Source organism: Styela clava, chromosome 11, assembly GCF_964204865.1.
Source record: "Styela clava chromosome 11, kaStyClav1.hap1.2, whole genome shotgun sequence".
Taxonomy (NCBI): domain Eukaryota; kingdom Metazoa; phylum Chordata; class Ascidiacea; order Stolidobranchia; family Styelidae; genus Styela; species Styela clava.
This window is the reverse complement of record NC_135260.1, coordinates 5,765,787-5,785,345: the sequence shown is the minus strand read 5'-3', so window position 1 is coordinate 5,785,345 and position 19,559 is coordinate 5,765,787. Positions and strand designations below refer to the sequence as shown.

The window sequence follows — 19,559 nt, the reverse complement described above, 5'->3', positions numbered from 1 at the left end:
TAACTTTTGTGCAAACTGTCCCTGATTGCTGAAACTTTCGTGTACAATAATACATGAACGAGAATATCGGTCAGAGACCGAAGACTTATCGATCGAAAGTTAGGGGATCATCCAAAACAGCGCTCTTTCTTCATAGTGACAGCTTGTGTCCCATCACTAATTAATTACCTAATAACTTGCTAATTATACGACATAATTCATCCAAAATCAATAGGCTTCTGGTCCGACATATGATGAATGAAGTTTTTTTTGGTATTTGTGGATTTTGAAGTCTAACCCTTCAAGTTATCTTTATCAAATTCCAATTGCCATTAAACAATATTCCTCTCTTTATTTTAACACAAAAGAACTTCTTATTTTGCTTCAATAAATCTCTTGGAACTTACCTGAAAGCACCAAAATCAACGTGTAAATGTTGTCCATTCCCCAATGTTTTTTGCGTTGTCTTGCATTAAGCTGATTGCCAGTATGAGCCCTGGAAACTCCAGTCAATGCATTTTAATTATAAAGAATCCATTCTATTTCCTGCTATTGCTACACTTCCATTTGAATATTATGCCAACTGTTTATTTTGAATTCAAATTATTCTTTATAATTAGGCTTTGTAGTTTTGTATATCCCTGCATTTCATTTGCAAACTTAAACACCTTTCTTCTTATTCATTTAGTCATATAATCTTCCAAAACTTTAATTTTCAATTCATTTATTTTTCAAATGATATCCGTATAATCTGAATCATGGTTGTACATTATGAAATTGTCTGAGTATTTTTGTCTACTTGTCATTGATGTTTCAGAGCGGTGGTACTCAATCAACTGCACCGAATACAAATTAATATTTCTGTATTTCATCCCTAAAAATGGAGCAAAAAGTTTTGAAAACTAAATTGAAATCTATCATATTAAGCAATATGATTCTGTGGATTTTTAATAAAGAATCTTTGTTAAGGGATATTAGAAATAAAATAAATAAGCCATTATAATCGTGAATGGCATTTTTTATGTATTTATTTTTACTCGGCCATTTTGATATATAGTTGTGATAGCATTCTGATGTATCATGTATCTGCTTCCTATATCACACTACAAAAATAGGCTGGGCCATAGTTTTAGGTTTTCAATACTACCGGAGGTACTTGGCTAGTCCCCGAACTCTAAACAGAACTAAAACAAGGCAAATTGGAATAAAATTATGGCCCAACCCTAACCTGGTACACATACTACGTTTCGATGTCCGCGGTCCACGGTCACATTCCGTGCGGACCGCAGAATAGTTTTAGCGTACGCTAAACCATTGGCAGATATTCTTTTATATTGGCAGAACATTTTTAGCTATTCCAACTGGGGTCATGATCCCTATATTTAAACCCTTTTCCTAATCCTGATATCGAGAATTCTATTGGTTAATATATTTGAATTAAACTCGCAGTATTTTGATCACTTTTGAATATTCCCATCTGCTGGTTGCAAGGCCTTCTCAAAATATTTATGGCTCTTCAATCTCGCAACCTTTGGACCACCCTGCTGTATCTCATATATGTCATTGTATTGCAAGCAGTTTTAGTTATTATAATTTTATTCCATATAAAGGAGACAAATAGCAAGTAAAAGATGAAGAATGTTGGAATTATTTAAATGTGCATCCATGCAACCACAGGTTCAACAAAATTTTGATAATTAAATAGTTGTTAAATTGATATGAATTTGAAATTGCTGTTTAGTCATTAAATTGAAGCAGTTTTAATATGTGTGAGCCTTAACAATTTACACTATATAATTCGATTGGTAGTTGTAAACAGCATAATTTTGTTATCTATCTTATGTTATCTTTTGTTATTCTTTTGTTATCTACCTTATCTCCAACAAGCACATGTTTGGCATTCATGACGAGCGAATTTTGATTTTTTGAGATTTTGATTCACCCTCATCAAATTTGTCTCTTTTTGTTGTGGAATTTTGTTCTTGAGTGTTTGAAGCCTTGGATTTTTTTTTTGTGAATTGATAAGAATGTTCAATACTCGAATTGGATTGAGTTACAGTAGCCTTTATATTAGAAAGATATAGCTAAATAGACCTACCTAATTTACAGATTTAGACACTTTTTTGTACACTTAGTTTACTATACAATGCTTTATTTTACCTATCAATTTTGTGAATCGGTCTGTTGTGTTGGATAAGTGAGTTTTTTATTTCATGAATAATTCCTAATCGAAAACTGATCATTTTCAGCAACAAATTTAGCCTTTTAAATCCACCGATGCGGATCAGCGGTTCTCAAATTTTCATGATCATCGACCAACTTCCAAAGACTCTCAGCTCATAAAAATACCTTGTTTCACTATCTCATTTTTCATCATTTAACAGTTCTTTTTAATAAAGAGAAAGATCCTTTTGATAACAGTAATAAAGGAGTCAATGAATGAGAGAAAAATATAATGCATTAAAAATAATTGATGCCTCATAAAATTATTTAATGCCTCATATTTAAAGAATTAACAATTCACGGTTCATTTACTTTAAATTAATGTAGTCATTGTGAATGGTACCTTGTTGTGGCTTTTGCTTATGGCCCCCAGAACACTACTCCGTGGCCTCCTAGTGGTGCTCAGTTCTGAATCCATGGACTAAATTTTTGAACTATCCTTGGATTTATGTAGTGTTTATGTATACAAAATTCATTTTAGTTTTAGATTTCAAAATGTGAGTATTGAACATCTATTCTATCGTAAATAAATACATATGCTTGACATGCATTTCTAAAGTTAACTTTAGTTAATAGGCAGTACCTTATTATGAAGAGTGCAGCGGTTGCCATGGCGATTAATACTGCAGGCACTATGCCAGCGATAATGATAGTACTGGATTTTATTTGTGAGTGGTCATCACCTGGTAAAATAATACAATAATTTCAATTGTGAGAACACTTTTCCATATATAATGCTTACTTGAGCCTTTTGCTCTGAGTAAGGTCCTGAACAAGTAACCACTGATATCTCACGATATGTAAGAAGCTACGCCTATTTGGAGGTACCGTATTTTTTCATTTCTGCAGTGTTTTCCCAATTTATAAACATTCTTGGTGAGGTGAGGGGCTTCAACCAAAGATGTATAATCTGCAATGCCAGGACAGTTAGGTTTGACGCTCCATCTGTGCATTAAAATTTTATTTGTTTTTATTAGCTTGGAAACTTTTGAAATTTCCATACCTTCATAGATATTAAGTTTTTTGATACTCAGAAAATAGTTCATTATTATTCAATAATGAAGTTTAATCTATCAATCAAGATAATATACAGGGTGTAAAAAAAGTTACGCAAAATTACGAAATTTTTTTTGTCATGCCAACGTTGAAAAAAGGTCCTTTTAAAAAGCATCATTCGTGAAATGTTTGAATGGCATTTCACCGAAACTCGATACTGTTGAGAGGTCTCAGTCCTTAAATGTTTGGGGTTGCATTTCATCTTAACTTCTGTTAATTTTGCATTACTTTTTTAACACCCCGTACATTATATAACCAGAAGATAATTATTGTGACAGAAATTCTTTTGCTCCTTGTATTATCCTGCACACCATCACAGGAAATATTATATTTAATTGGGATGTCTATTTTACTAGCAATTCACCTGATATTTCACAATCAATTACAAGATATTGTATAGTGAAGTATTTCATGTAACCAGCAAAGTTTTTCGCATAGTATTCGATCTCGTATGGGCTTCCACCAGCTTTATTCCATGGAATGATTGAATCACAGGTGTGATTTGCAACTGGAATTTTCTCTTTGATTTTGCTGATGTTGCAAAGGGTTGATGTAGTTGCAAATGCAAGACATAGTTGCTTGCAAATTTACATTTGTGAGAATCAGTGCATGTGATAAGTAGATAACTATCACTCACACACAAATAGAATCAATAGTCATGGGACATTTACTGTACATTTATTAAACAGTAATGCTCATAATAACTGTAAACAGAAAGAAACGAACGTTAATATATGCATGTAATGGGGATAATTATATATGCCCCCCCAAGTCTTTGAGAAGAATGAATCACAAGACTGAGTAGTCTTTGAATGTTCAAGCCATTACTGCGTTGACTGACTTCGTGTTCTTGGTAGAGCATCAGTGGATTCTCCGAGTCCAGGCGAGTTATGGGGCATAAGAGCCCGTAGTGCACGAGGCAATTTTTGTGTAGCTGGAGCAACGTCTTTGTGTCCTGTGGGAGGTAGAGGTCTTGGCTTTGCAATATCTTGCTGGTTCATGACTGGTTGTGAGAGTTTGGTGACTTTAATCTCAGTCTGAGGAGGCGGAGTCACAGGTAGCTGGGGCACGAATTGTGCCTGATTGTACGTATTGTTGTGTGTTGACTTTGTGAGTGGTTCACGGTCGATGACTGGTTGGTATTTACGTAAGAATTTACGATTTCTGAGAGTGACACGACCGGAACCATCTACTCGAACCACATATTGATCGAATTGTCGCACCTCAATGACAACTCCAGTTTTGTCCCATTTTAGAGGGTGTGGGCCAGTCTGATTTTGGATGCGAACATGGTTGCCAATAGATAATGGTGGCAGAGATCGGGTGTGTTCGGTTAGGCGCTCTGCAGCTCTCATATGCCGATGGCGTAAGGCATCTTCCCTGGCAATCAGTGTCTCGCGCCATGTATTATGTGGTTTGTATTTGCCAGGATGGATGGGGATGAAATCACGTATGGCACGGCCAAAAATGCACATAGCAGGAGATAAGCGAGTATCCCTGTCGGGAGTATTGCGGTACTGAAGTATCGCTCGTTGAAAATGATCGGTGTCGAGTGAGCCCTCTTCGTCAGTGTTATTGGTGATGAGACGTTTGATAGTTTTGACGGCAATTTCAGCTCGTGTGTTGCTGTGGGGGAACGCCACTGACGATAAGCGATGTTTAACACCCCAATTCTTGAGGAAAGTGGTTGTCTCCTTCGCAGTAAACTCTGGACCACCGTCAGAAGTGAGTTCGTCGCTAATCCCAAAAGTAACAAATGTTCGTCTTAAAGTCGTGATCAGTCCAGCGGCTCCTCCTTTCGCTTGTTCAACAATTGGCCAGTTACTGTATCTATCTACTGCCACCAAATAATGTTTACCTCTGTAGCTAAAAAAATCCGCTGCCAGGCATTCAAAGGGATACATTGGTTGTAGAGGGGGAGTTGGTGGGGCACTAGGTTGTGAGGGGGCCATTCTGTTACAAGCTGAGCAGTTGTTGCGTAGCTTGATGATGGCATTAGTCATACCGGGCCAGAAAAAGGAGGATTCTGCACGACAGCACATTGTTGATACTCCTTGGTGTGCAGAGTGTAAAGTTTTGAGTACCCTATCTCTTAAGGAGGGTGGAATGATAACGCGATCCTTGTAGAGACAGACACCGTCAAACTCTGAGAGATTGTCACGGTATTGATGAAAGGGGCGAATTTCAGTGTGGATATCTGCTGGTCGGTCTGGGAAGCCGTCTTGGATTTTGTCGATAAGAAAACGCATTGATGGGTCGCTGGCTGTGGCAAGCCGTATGTCATTCCATGTCACATTCTTGATGATTTCTTTTGTGGAATCGGTTGAATAAGAGCAGATTTCCGCTGTTTCGGGGTCGAATGTGCGAATGGCGGTGAAAATGGCGCCTGAGTCAACGTCGTCAGGAAGCTCCAACATGTTTGGTTCGCCAACTGGGTGGCGTGATAATGAGTCTGCAGCGACATTGCGAATGCCAGGCAAATGCACGACTTTGAATCTGTAGCGCAGACATTTCTCCTTGAGATTGCGAAGGCGAGGATTGGCAATGTCGTTTAAGCAGCGATCGCCCAAAACCTTTACTAAGGGCCTGTGATCAACAGCAATCATGAGATCTGAACAGCCTAGTACAAAGTGTCGTGCTTTGTCAAGTGCGTCCACGACAGCTAGTGCTTCCCCCTCAATTGGCCAGTAGCGAGATTCAGCCCCGGAGGTGAAACGACTGCCAACCAGTGTAATCTTCCAGCCAGTTTTACAACAGAAGGGTTTAGCTGAAGTGCATTCGCAATGTTTCTGCATTAGCCAGAAACCAACACCGTCCTTGCACCAGTCAGTTACAAGGCATGTGGGTCTTGACTTGTTAAATATCTCGACGCCCTTCTTGATCTCATCTACAATGACAGCCTTCGATTGCTCAAAAAGGTCGTCAAGTTGTTTAGTCCATACAAATGATGTTTTAGATTTGAGGAGAGATCGGAATGGTAGCATGTGTTTTGTGGACGCAAAAGCGTATGCAACTTGGTTGACAAGTCCAAACCAACTTCGAATGTCTGTAATGTTTTTTGGGGTTGGAAAATCTGCTATCGCCTGCAGTGTTCTTGAGCAAGGACGAACTGCTGTTGGTGTGATCTCGAAGCCAGCGAAAGCTACGATTGGTGATGCAAATTGGAATTTGGTGGGGTTTTGAATAATCCCATTTCGACCACATTTGTCTAGCCATTCAATTGTTTGAAAGAATGCTTCTTCCGTGTCATTGGACCATATGAGAGTGTCATCGACACATTTAGTCTTGTTGTGTATATCAGACACTATTTCGTCAAAACGACGGCTATACCCATCACCTGATGCGACGTATCCCTGTGGTGCTACGCAATAGCGATATCGGCCCCAGGGGGTAATAAAGGTGGTGTAGTGACGGTCACTTGGGTGTAGGGGCACTGCATGGTATCCATTCCATGCGTCGAAAACTGTCTTTAAAGTGTTTGGTGGGACCGCTCTAGCTTGATGAAATGGTGACTGTGTATGATGTGTTTCACGTGTAGAGTGTTTATTCAGTGCTTGGAGGTCGACCGTGCGGCGTGGTTTACCAGACCTTTTCGCGCAGATGACCATTCTGTGGCACCATGTTACAGGTTCACCAATTGGTACAGGTTATATGACACCAAGTCTGCAATCCTGGTCCAGGCCTGACTTTACCTCATTTTGCCAGTGTATGGGGATGGGAATTGGTGTGTGGTGGGCGACCGGTCTTGCTTCTGGATCCACCATCAAACGTAAGGGAGGACCACTCATCCTTGGCAATGGTTGATGTTGACAAACGTTGAATGAGCTTGATGCGTAATAAGTGAGGATCCATTTTTCCAACTTTTCTCGGTTTTCGTGGGTGAGTGGAAAAGGTGCCGAGGTTGGGATTGGCGGAGGTGGTTCTCGTATAGGGCATCCGCACGGGGCGACCATGTCCGATCCGGTGTGTATAGGAGACGAAGTTGTTTTAGACCTGTAACCCTCTTTATGTTCGCCAATTGTTGGGAAGGATCGAGATATGAGGCCGAGTGCTTTACAAGCCTGTTGAGATAGGTAGAGCCTATTCGTTGAGTCAGTGAAGTATACCAATTGGCGTGTTTCAATTATCGACGCGCTTGAAGGAGCTGATATTCTCAGCGAAAGTGCGCCTATGATCTGAATACGACGGCAGTCAGCTGCACTCATCTGCAATTTTACTGGGTTCAGATGCTGTGGGCCAAGACCCAGCTTTTCCAGTAGATTGATGCCAGCGAGGCATGACTGGCAGCCAGTGTCAGCTATGGCAGGGAATGTGACAGAACGTGTTGGGTTTGAAATTTGAGGGCTTGAGCCAATGAGACGAGTATCAGATGGGTCATGGAGGATTGAGACATTAACACTTGGCTGTGGGTCAGAGGCTCTTCTTTCCCAGATATCACACAGTTCGTTATAAATGTGATGGTCAAGTGTGACGCTGCTGGCCTCTGGACTTTGGGAAGAGCTGTCATCTACTGAGCAAAGTGTTGCAAGGATAGAGGCCGCGTCTTCAGTGTTTCCAGAATCATTGTGAGCTTTTCGTTTTGGGGAAGGAAAGACCTTACGATCCCGTTGTCGCAATTTCCATTCAGGTTGGCGGCATAAACTTCCAAAGTGATTTTTGATCCCGCATCTTGAGCATGTTTGGCCATATGCTGGACAAGATTTAATTCGATCTTTGTTGCTTCCATGCTTAGATTTCCCACAGTATTCGCAGGATTCGCGTTTGTCACGAGCCCTATCCCGTTGCTTTCGCTGGTAAGAACTGTTTATAGCAGCAGAGGTGTCATGTTCGGTGAGGCGATGTGCTGAGCGTTTGCCGCTTTCTTTTGCCTCGATGAATTTGATGGATTCCTCTAAAGTTATTTCCTCGTCGGCCTGTGAGAGGAGATCAAGACGGATGTCGTCATCATAGAGGCCCCAGACAAGTGCGTCGCGAATCATGGCGTTACTGTAGTCTACATGTGTTTGGGGGTCACATTGGCATTTAACATGAAAGCGGCAAGTGCTAGCTTGCCCACGCAGTCGTGCCACGAATGCTCGAATAGGCTCGTCTCGATCTTGTTGGAGCTTGTGTAGTTGAAGTCGAGCTACCAAGATGTTCTCCTTTCTGATCGCTAGAGACATTATGTTTTTTAGGATTGTGTTTTCATCTGATGTCGATAAATCATAGTATGTTCGTGTGAGGTCTCGTCGCAAATCTTCAGTACAGCAGTCTAAAAGTTGATAAGTAATATCAGGATCAGTTATTCTTGAAGCACATTTATATTCCTTCCATCTTTGTAAGAAATAAGTCCACTCCTCTGCAGTGCCTCTCGGTGCGATGGTTGGACGTTTTGGTTTTTCTACTCTTACAGTCTGGTTGATAGGAGTAGAGTGTAGGGCTTCCTTGTGGAGCTGAAGTAAGGCTACTGCTGCGTTATAGTCTGCATCATCAGGTGTAGAGTAATCACAACCGGTCCATGGGCATTGTACAGAAGGCATCGTTTGATTATGAGCATAGATAACTATCACTCACACACAAATAGAATCAATAGTCATGGGACATTTACTGTACATTTATTAAACAGTAATGCTCATAATAACTGTAAACAGAAAGAAACGAACGTTAATATATGCATGTAATGGGGATAATTATATAATAAGTGCATAACTGTATATCAAATTGTATATTTAAATTGGGTATTCTGTACTACCGGTAATTCTCAACAATTCAATACTTACTTGGGAATCTGATTTGTCCCGAACATTCTGCCGAACTGCTAGTTTTAGTATCTATTGGCAGTGAAACGTTTTGTAACAACAAAACAACTGCAGTTCCATGATCTGTGTTCATACTTGTTGGTATTGTCCAATGACACCAGCAGTCCAGTTCGTTACTTGGTCCATATGTGATATTATAGCTCTCTGTGCCAAGTATTATTGTTAGGCAATCATTGCATGTTGCTGCTTCATTCAGGCAATGACAAAGAGCTTCATAGTTGAAATGTGTCATTAGCTTTAATTAATATTATATTGAGCCTATACCAGTGTTTCACAAACTGTGATGCGCATCCCACAAGGGGGACATGGACAATTTTTTGATGGGGTGCAGGCTAATTAAAAATAGAAATATTAGATTTGATCTTACCCACCTAATTTTGGATATTACCGTACATTTCTTCATTTTAGATATCTACGTTCCATCCACATATTTTGAACGTGTTATTTGAATAAAATATCGGTATTTTTGAGGTGGGGAGCGAGACCTGACAAATTCTGAAAAGGGGCCGCGACTTGAAAAGTTTGTGAACTACTGGGCCCTATACAGTTTGTAATAATTGTATTGTTTTAGTGTAGAGGTTGCTTTGTGATTGATACTTTTGAATGCTTGAACGCGAAGACTTTGAACATGCTTAAATTAGAAGACTATTTATGGTGTCAACTCTAAGCTTAGATCTTCAAATTTTGTAAAAATAATTAAGACATGGCTTGAAATAAACTTGTTAAAAAGGCCGTATCCCAGACAATATAGAAGCTTATACGTCGTTTTTATTTACCCCTTCCGTTTTGTACAAGGCTTTTTACACAAGCAGCCACAGATATCTAATGATATGTAAGAAGCTTCTTTTTTAGAAAGACTAAATATTTCCAGTTCGGCATTGACTGCCTAATTTATCGGATAAACTGGATATGAGACACGGGTCTGCTCCGAGAGAATTTTGCTTTGAGAGTATTGAGTGGTGATAATTTAATTCCTTTCAAGCACATGTACTTTAAAGATTGGACACCCATAACATATAATAAAAATTATAACAATAATATTTATGAGTTAGATGTATTTTTAGGATAACAAATAAAAAAGAATTCACATTTTTCTTCTTTAAATCCCTCAGAACTCACCTGAAATGACCAAAATCCACCTATAAATGTTATCCATTATCCAGAGATTGTTGCTTGCATTAAGCTTTCTGTCTTTTGAGCCTTCAATCAGTTTAAATCATTGACTGCTTTTACAACAACTTATTAATTTTCATTAGTATGATAACTGAGTGATAAAAGAATGTATTTGGTACTGTATTTTTGAATATCACTATTTATATGAGTAATTTTTGAAAATTTGTGGGCTTTAATTTGTAAATTTTTACAGTAAAGAGATATTCTAAAACGAATATAAGCTCCCACAAATTGATTTCATCTTTTTTGGTTTTTGAATAATATCAAATTCCATTCAGGTTTTCTTATAAACTTCATACATACGTATTCTATACTGCTTTACAGCTGCAATAGCCAAGCTCACACTCTTTCTTATGATCCAATAGTTGTTATTTCATTACTTCATATAGTATAGTCTCTTGTTGCTGTTCTTTGTGGGCGGGATAGGTTAGATTATTATTACTATTACAATTAACCTATGTGATTTCTCTTAAATTATTTTTGTTTTAAGTCTATTGTTTTTGTTCTTTGTGGGCGAATACAACTTTACCTGGTGTCATTATACTCATGACTCCAATGTTAGAAACAGATTGAACAATAATATTTTACATTCGATTAGTATTATTATTACAATTAACCTAGATGATTTCTCTTAAACTATTTTTGTTGTAAGTCTCTTGTTTTTGTTCTTTGTGGCCGGGATAGGTTATTGCAGCATTACCTGGTGTCATGATACTTATGACTACAATGTTAGGAACATATAGTACAATATTGTTTGACATTAAATTAATATTGTTATTATAAATAACCTGAGTCTTGCTGCACACTGACACCAATATATTTCTGTAATGTTTCGTCTGTCCAAGGTTAGACTTTCTCAGATATAAATTATTTCACTTCATATATTATTTTTGTTATCCCTTGCTTTTTCTCTTTGTGGGCGAATAGGTAATCACAACATTTCCTGGTATCGTTATACTTATGAGTTATGACTCCTATGGAAGGATTGTTTACTTAAGTTTGGCACTACATTGACAGTGGTTGTAATTTAGCCTGTAATTGTTATCCAAATTCTCAAAAGCAGATTTTTGTTTCAATATGCAAAAACTCAATATTTTACAATAAATTTATTGATTTCAAATTCAAACAATAGCAAATTAATTATGATTTGACCAAAAAATTATTGAAATATTAGAAAATGGAACAGGTTTAAAATGACATGCAGAAACGGTCACAAATTTTAGTTTGAAACTGGTAGTTCCCAAGAAGAACCAAATATTTAAATTGATTCGAAAATACAGGGAGTCCTCGACTTACGACGTAGTTCCGTTCCCGAGATTCGGTGTAACCCGAATTTCAGTGTAAGTCGGAACATTAAACTGTACAGTGGTACAGTGCATGAATTACTCTATACACATTGTACTGTATTGTAAAGTATGGTACTGTACACTTCTAAAATGTACAAATAATGTAAATAAGTACTTTATTAGAAAAACAGAAAACAATTCCACATCACATGGATAAAAGCAAACACTGTACAGTATCTTAACATCTTTTTTTGCTTTGAGTCCATTACAAAGGGCAAAAGTAAAAAAAACGATCAAACAAGTTACGAAAAAACCTGCTTAAACAACCAAAATGACGAACAGTATCACTGAAAACTGTGTACAGTACTGTATCACTGGAACTGTGTACAGTACTGTACTGTACCATGTGACTGGAGCTTAGTGATTATTCAATCATAATCGTAATAGTTCGCAATTGGTCATTTACGTCATTTACGATGTAAATAACGAAAACCAATGAGCCCAGAGCTCTGATTTTCTTGATCACAATGATGTCGCGACCGTCGTAACCCGAGGACTCCCTGTAATTATATTCCATATTTTGAATTATTGAATTTACGAATCAGGATAGTTTCATTTAAATAATTATCCTTGTTACTTGTCAGGATTTTATTTCTATCAACAGTAAACACACAATAATATAATTGCATAGTAGTAGTAATACTATAGGAGCATTGCATATTTCTCATAACTTTAATCAAAGCAAGGTCCCGATCCCTTTCACAGAGATTCCAGTAGATAGCAGTTGACATTGGGTCAGAAACAATTCAATGTCATGCTGTCAGAGGGACATCTGGAAGGAGGTAAACCCAAAAGTAAAACAACATGGAAAATTGTTGCAAAACTGAAAAAAAGTTTGGAAAGTGGAACCTCTATTATGGCTTTATATTTTGGTAAATAAAAAACACATTCATTTAAAAACTTTTCTGTTTGCCATCATGGTGAGCACAGTTCCATTAAACGCTGGTAATCAGGAAATATGTAAGAAGTGGGACAGACAGTCCTACTCAGAGCATTGCATCTGGACGCTTTTTTACTTCATAGTCATCTTGAGTAAAAAGTTGAAACTTTATCTCATATTTCTGCTTAACTCCTAATCCTATCCCTTATGTCTATGACCCTATATCATGTGAAAAAATAATAAATAAAACTATGAACAGAATATTCAAATACAATAAACCAACTATTTTTATCGAAGATTTGCATACAAAACTTCAAAAATATTCAGATTGGGTCTTTCTAGAAATTATTATGGTGTTATTACTTATCGATCTTGATCAGTAAGTATGTTGAGTAAGGTAGATCATACTTATCAGTAAGGTATTTGTCTGTTTGTTTGTTTGTTTGTCTGTTAGACACTTTCGAATGTTACACGATATCTCAAAAAGCGAAGTTGAATCTGCTCCAAATTGCATGTGAATACATCATATCTCGGAACAGAAGCCTATTAGTGATGGGACACATGGTTTCGCTATTGAGTCATAGTGAAGGAATCGTAACCACAGTTTCTGTTTTGGGGTATCCCCTAACTTTCGTAGTTGCGAACGTTCGATAAGTCGGCGGTCTCCGATTGCTATCTAGTAGTTCTTTTCATGGATATTTAAATCTATTTAAGTTATTTTATAAAAGGAAACTTCAAAAGTGTGGCTAATGATCCAAAATAAACCATTAGGTGCTGTCCGAATCGAATACCCTAAAGGTCCGGATTCGGACCACAGTCCGCCAGTTGAGTAGCCGTGCAATAAACTATGAAATATTTTCAAAGAAGTAAATTACTAAATGCCATTGCGGTCAAAATGACATGAACTTGAATAAATAAATGTTTATGAGAGAAGTCCATAACTTGGTTCTACCCCGAAATAAGTGAGTTTTTTTCAATTCAAATGTATTGGATGAATTTATTTCATTCATTCATGCGTTTTCATATTGGCTTCCACTTTTCACAACCTCATATTGTTGTTCATTCTTGTTATCAACTTGAATCGGAACTTCATATCCACTTTGTTCATTCTTGTTATCAACTGGAATCGGAACTTCATATCCACTTTGTTCATTCTTGTTATCAACTTGATTCGGAACTTCATATCCACTTTCATCTGATGTTGGTGTGTAGTTTTCATATGTTGTTCGATCATGGACAGTTGGCTGCTGATTTTGACTGCTTCCCATTTCCATTGAATCTTTGTTTTTCGGTTCCTTGTTATGGTTGCAATACCTGGTGTTTGATTAAAATATAAGTTACCGTAGTTGATACATATATGTATTTGGTTTAATATCTGCTTCTTTGTCTCACTGGATTTACTTGGCATTTTTAGATGGAATGGATCTGAAACTGTAGTTATTATAAATTTTCAATACAAGAGTCGAAAATAATCTGTCAAAAAGTATATCATAAAACTTGGAAGTTCGCAAATTGTAACATTTTCATACCAAATATTTAATTATACAAGAGTAGCTGAGCTTGAGTTTGAATTTTTTTCGAACCTGAATTGGAATTTTGTCAACTCTGTGCTGAGGCAGGTGTTGGAGTCTGCCGGTAATCTTTTTTTCGTACTGTACCAGGGTTGTCCAAAACGAATCGAATATTCGAAATTATTCGAATATCAAGGTATTCGAATACCTTTTCGGCTCATTTCCGAATAATTACGAATAGTAGTCACTTTTCGCCGTAAACACGGTGTTTCGTTTTACCGGAATCTTCAAACGACTTTTTACGCTTTCTCACGTATTAAATGAAGATGAGTCGGCATTTTGATTGTTTATATTCAGCGCGAATGTACGTCGCATAGTGTTGCGACACATTTGCACGTTTGCGTTGTTGGACATTGCCGACATTCGTCTTTTAATTCACAAAATCATTTCCATTAGTTGAAAAATCGACAATCACCGTATTTCCCGGCTAATAAGTCGCTTTTCTAGACCCAATTTTGGCTTGATTTTTTGGGGGGAGGGGCGCCTTATTGAGAAAGCATGTTTATTTTATTTCTATGTGGCCTGCTTATTTTTCGCATTAGTCTTCTCAAGCATAAGTTGTGTTAAACCTTATATTTGGTTCTTATGGGTCTGCCAATCATGATATTTAATCGTAGGCCGGTTATCGTTACTTAAAAGAGAAAACACGGCCACCGCCACCGAGATAAAGTAAGTGATTTATGACCCTTTGGTTTTGCCGATTCAGCAGAAAACGACAGGGACATGAAACACAGCTGTGAAATACCCCGTGGACATACCGTGTGGTACTTATCACATTCCAAAATTATTTCAACATTCGGGTTGATAGGTTGTCCAAAATGATTGCCGCTTTATAATTTAAATTTACCGCTTCGTTGTTAAGAATAGTTAATTCCGTGAGTATGGTTCTACCAAACAAACATGATCTGGTTCTGTTCTGACCCTATAAAATTATAGATTGTTCAAAATGATTGTGATTTTTAACTTAAAATTACCGCTTTATTGTTAAAAATAGTTAATTCTGTGAGTATGATTCTACTAAGCAAACGTGATCTGGTTCTAAACATTATTATTAGCGCATATTAGCATAACTGAACAACAGGGAATAATTTTTCTACCCGTCTTCTTGGAGGCCTATATGGGAAACCCCCTTTTTTGAGTGCTAAAAATATACATCGTCCTATTTGCCATGTAGGCTTATTAGCCGAGAAATACGGTATTTATAGCCGTAATTGTTACGATATCCAATAAATTGTCACAAGTTGGGAAACAAGTTGATTTAGTAGAAAAATACTTTCACCCGCTTTCTGGAAAATAATTTAGATAATGAGGGTCAAAAGTATCGATAATGAAAGTATTAATACCAAATACCACGGGTATTTGTGGGCATGAAATGTGTGGTAAACTGCCCAATTATAATTAATTTCGGATTCGTATTTACAAAAATTAAAACTATTATAACTCAAAAATACAACGGCGATTTGTGGACTTGAATGTGTAATAAAGTATAAATTATTTTTCCGACTTGTGACAATTTTTTCGAGTACGAAAATAATAATCAAAAATTAATTATATTCGGGCACAATATCACGCTATTCTGTGGATATAAATTGTGAGGCAAACTCGCGATTGATATTAATTTTTGATTCCTATTTTCGTATTTACAAAATACAACGGTGATCTGTGGACATTGAATGTGTGGTAAACTACCCGATTATAAATAGTTTTTGAACCCTATTTTCGTATTTATAAAATAATAAAAGTATTATTACACAAACATACAACGGCGATCTGCGGACTTAAAATGTGTGGTAAAGTTCCCGAATATATTTACTTTTTGATCCGTATTTTTGTACTCACAAAAAAATTGTCACAAGTCTGAAAAAGAACTCATACTTTATCCCGCTTTTTGACAAATAATTTGGATAATGGTTGGTATTTAAAAGTATGGGCGTTTTACTAGGATGATTTTGTGTTGCGCAAGCATTCAAATCCATCACCGATACCACTATTTAAAATGCCTTGTCGTATTATTTTAATTCTGTTAATTAATACAACTCATGTTATATAAACTATATATCGCAATAATCTGCAAACATGAAATGCCTGGTAATATAGCCAGGTTGTAGATAGAAGTTATTCCATTGTTTATTGTATGAAAATTCCTTCATACACTTAGATTCTATTACTGGATTTTATTTTCGAAGTATTCGAAATTTCATATTCGAAAATAATAATTTCGAATGTATTCGAAATAGTGAACTATTCGGTATTGGCCATCCCTGTATACAATATCTATGCTTACCTTGGTATTATGAACGTTAACAAAGCTCCAACGATCAAACTCACAATTCCTGATACTGGGATAGCGATGATCAGTGATGTTTGGCAGCTGCAGCATTCACTATTTTCAGTTGAACATTGAACGTTGCCAGATGTTCTGGTTGATTCAGTGGTTGAGTCAAAGTATATTTTATTAGATGATGTATCTTTTTGATGAGTTGTTGTTGTTGTTGCTTGCTCAGTTATCGTGGCTAAAATTTTGTAATAAAAGTTTGATTCTCACATCCCGAAATTGAGTTATTTCGTTCAACAAGAGCAATATGGGCATGGTCGCCTGACCCTAGTGGTTAAGGTGTTACACTTAAACTGTGTTGACATTGTAGGACTGACATGGGCAAACTACAGCCCGCGGGCCAAATCCGGCTTATTTGGTAGTTTAATTTGTCCCACCTGATGCTGCCATAACCAAACTAAAACTAAATTTTTAAATTTTTGATATTTTAGCTAAAAAATAGTTCAAAGAATTTGTTGAGATTGCGATTTATTTAGTTTTGGCATAAGGCTTATTGTTTTCCACTTTTGCTTTTGTAACACTAAGTATCGTTCATAAAATGTAACTTTTCGCGTTATACTAACATGGCCCGTCATTCAAGTTGGGCAAACTTTCTGGCCTCTAGTCCAAAACCTTGCCCACTCCTGTTGTAGGATACACATCTCAAGTTCCCCCCATCCCACCACCTCACCCAGGTGTGATAAATATGGTTCTTTATAGATTGGTATATCTGTGATTACTTGAGCATAAGACATGATTAAGCATTGTATAAAAAATGAAATTACTCACTGAGTGCAGGTGTGGTTGTTGGTCTGCAATCTATTACAAGATATTGTATTGTAAAGTATTTTGAGTAACCAGCCAAATTTCCTACATTGTATAGTATCTTATATGGACTTCCTCCAGCTTTATTCCATGGAATGATTGAATCACAGGTGTGATTTGCAACTGGAATTTTCTCTCTGATTTTGTTGATGTTGCAAACGGTTGATGCAGTTGCAAATGCAAGACAGTAGTTGGTTGGAAATTCACATTTATTAGAACCAGTGCCTGCAAAAGTATTTTTTAAATTGTTGTCGTATATTAGAATAGCGTATGGTAGTATAGTAATAATGAAACATATTAATATAGCTAACTTGGGAATCTGATTCTTCCAGAGCAATCTATACTTCCAGAACCAGTTGACTTTGGTAATGAAACATTTTGTACCAACAGAACAACTGCAGTTTCATGATCTGTGTCCATACTAGTTGGTATTGTCCAATCACAGTTGCAGTTGTATTTATTACTTGGTCCGTATGTGATATTCTTGCTCTCTGTTCCAAGTTTTGTAGTTGGACAATCAGCACATGACAATGCTTTATTCAGACTGAGGCTAAGTGCTATGAAGTAATAAGTTTTTCAATCACATTCCAAAATCCATCAAATATTTTTGCATTCTCACAAAGCCAAAAACATTTTATACATATATATTTGATATTTTCTCTATCTTGTTACAGGATTTGAAAGTTATAATGTGTAAAACTTTATTATTCTAGTTTTTAAACAATGGAGCAATCCTATTATATTGAAAATCTAGATTAAAATTATTATTTCATTAATGACTTTGGATGAGAATTCATTGGGCTATTATGTTTTTGGTTAACAAATGTACATTTATTTCTTGATTTGTAACTATTTATGAAATTATGATCTCACCAATTTTCTGCATAAACAACCATTTGCAATTGAAGAGTTCTGGATGTTTCCACATGTTGTGTTTATCTTCAGCAACTTCTTTAAACTTCTCTTTGTTTTCTCTCCAATCCCTTAATCCATTACTCAGTACTTACATAGATATAGACAAAATCTAACTGACAAAATACAAGACCTGTCCCAACACTTAATGTAACAAGCTTCAGAATCTCTCCTTGTTAATGTGAATCAGTGACTGTTAAACACCATTTTATGTTGCTACTACGTAATGATTACTGATATTAATATTATGATTAAGAATGTGGGCGAAATGTCATTACAACATTGTGATAATCTGCTTGTGGCATGTATTATCTTGACATTTTGTAATGTTCGTCATTTCTGTAGGAGTGTAAGAATTTCTTTGTTGATGGATATTATTTTGAATTGCTAATATACTTACTCATTGATATATCTATTGATTACTCGGCGCTCCAGTAGTATATGTACCAATATGGAGGTAACTAATTTTGTTCGCCAACTTTACATCAAGTTGTGTAAAGTGACTGAATCGTATGGGCAGGAGGTATATTCACTTGGCTAACACAGACAGTCCCAAACTCGTAATAAAACTAAAATAAGAAAATCAGAATAAAATTATGGCCCAACCCTAACCTGGTACATATACTTTGGGAGTACTGATTACTCAACTATAGGACTGGGTCCTGTTCTGAAATGAGAAAATACTCTTGTAGGCCATTTTGAAAGAAAGCATTTGAGATGTTAAACCTACTGTAAAGTTTAAGTGAGATTCCCTTGTCAACCACATTGCTGGAAAATGAAGCCAAACGAAACTTGAAATTGTCATTTGCGTATTACTGGAATATCTTGTAAATTATCAGTACAGGTTGCGTGAGACTAACTCCCAACCCTTTCTCAATGCCTTTGCGCTAGTGGAATCGTATGCAGATAATGCAAGGATGCTGTAGCAGGAATAAAAATACCATACTATGCAATTCAAGAGTCCGTTTGTATTTTTTCGTCACAATCTGTTTCTAAATATAAATAATTAACTCATTATTTAGGTCACAGTTATTTTCAAACAAATTTATTTATCGTCACATTTAAACCGCATGATTGTTCTTTTCTTGTCATTGTTGTAAACTGCTTGTCTGAGGAAGTCTGATTTTGGTCAGATGAAACGTTACAGAATTATATCTGTTTTAGTGTGTACCAGTACTCTTGAGTTGCATATCTTGTAAATTGTTGTTATTTATTTCAGTCTGCTAATAATGTCCAAACTTATAAATTCTGGATAATTAATTCAAACGAGTTTCCCCCTATGACTAATAATGGAAACTAAAATTATTAGCAATGCTCACGAATGATTGTTTCATCAAATACTGCTGATTATAGATATTCATTATATAACATACTATGAGCGTCGTTGATTCTGGTATATAGGTAGTTGATTTATCACTCATAGTTGAAGAAAGTGTCAGAATGTCGACTGACAATCATGAAGTATGCCATCTTCAGATATTC

General features: G+C 36.6%; 1 protein-coding gene across 1 annotated transcript; it reads right to left on the bottom strand.

Moving 5' to 3' along the window:
* Positions 1 to 11,396: 11,396 nt before the first annotated feature.
* LOC144411732 (uncharacterized) lies at positions 11,397 to 18,181 on the bottom strand. The gene is made up of 5 exons (XM_078117897.1): positions 18,039 to 18,181; positions 17,477 to 17,722; positions 17,130 to 17,390; positions 16,311 to 16,539; positions 11,397 to 13,769 (listed from the first exon to the last, which is right to left on the bottom strand). The coding sequence occupies exons 1-5, from the start codon at positions 18,091 to 18,093 to the stop codon at positions 13,466 to 13,468; spliced, it is 1,095 nt and encodes a 364-aa protein (XP_077974023.1). The 5' UTR covers positions 18,094 to 18,181; the 3' UTR covers positions 11,397 to 13,465.
* Positions 18,182 to 19,559: the final 1,378 nt, after the last annotated feature.

Coding starts and splice junctions, on each gene's coding strand:
- LOC144411732 (XM_078117897.1), bottom strand. CDS start 18,093: ATGTGGAAACATCCAGAACTCTTCAATTGCAAATGGTTGTTTATGCAG. Junction 17,723..18,038: donor GTTGTTTATGCAGAAAATTG/GTGAGATCATAA, acceptor ATTACTTCATAG/CACTTAGCCTCAGTCTGAAT. Junction 13,770..16,310: donor TTAACGTTCATAATACCAAG/GTAAGCATAGAT, acceptor ATCAAACACCAG/GTATTGCAACCATAACAAGG.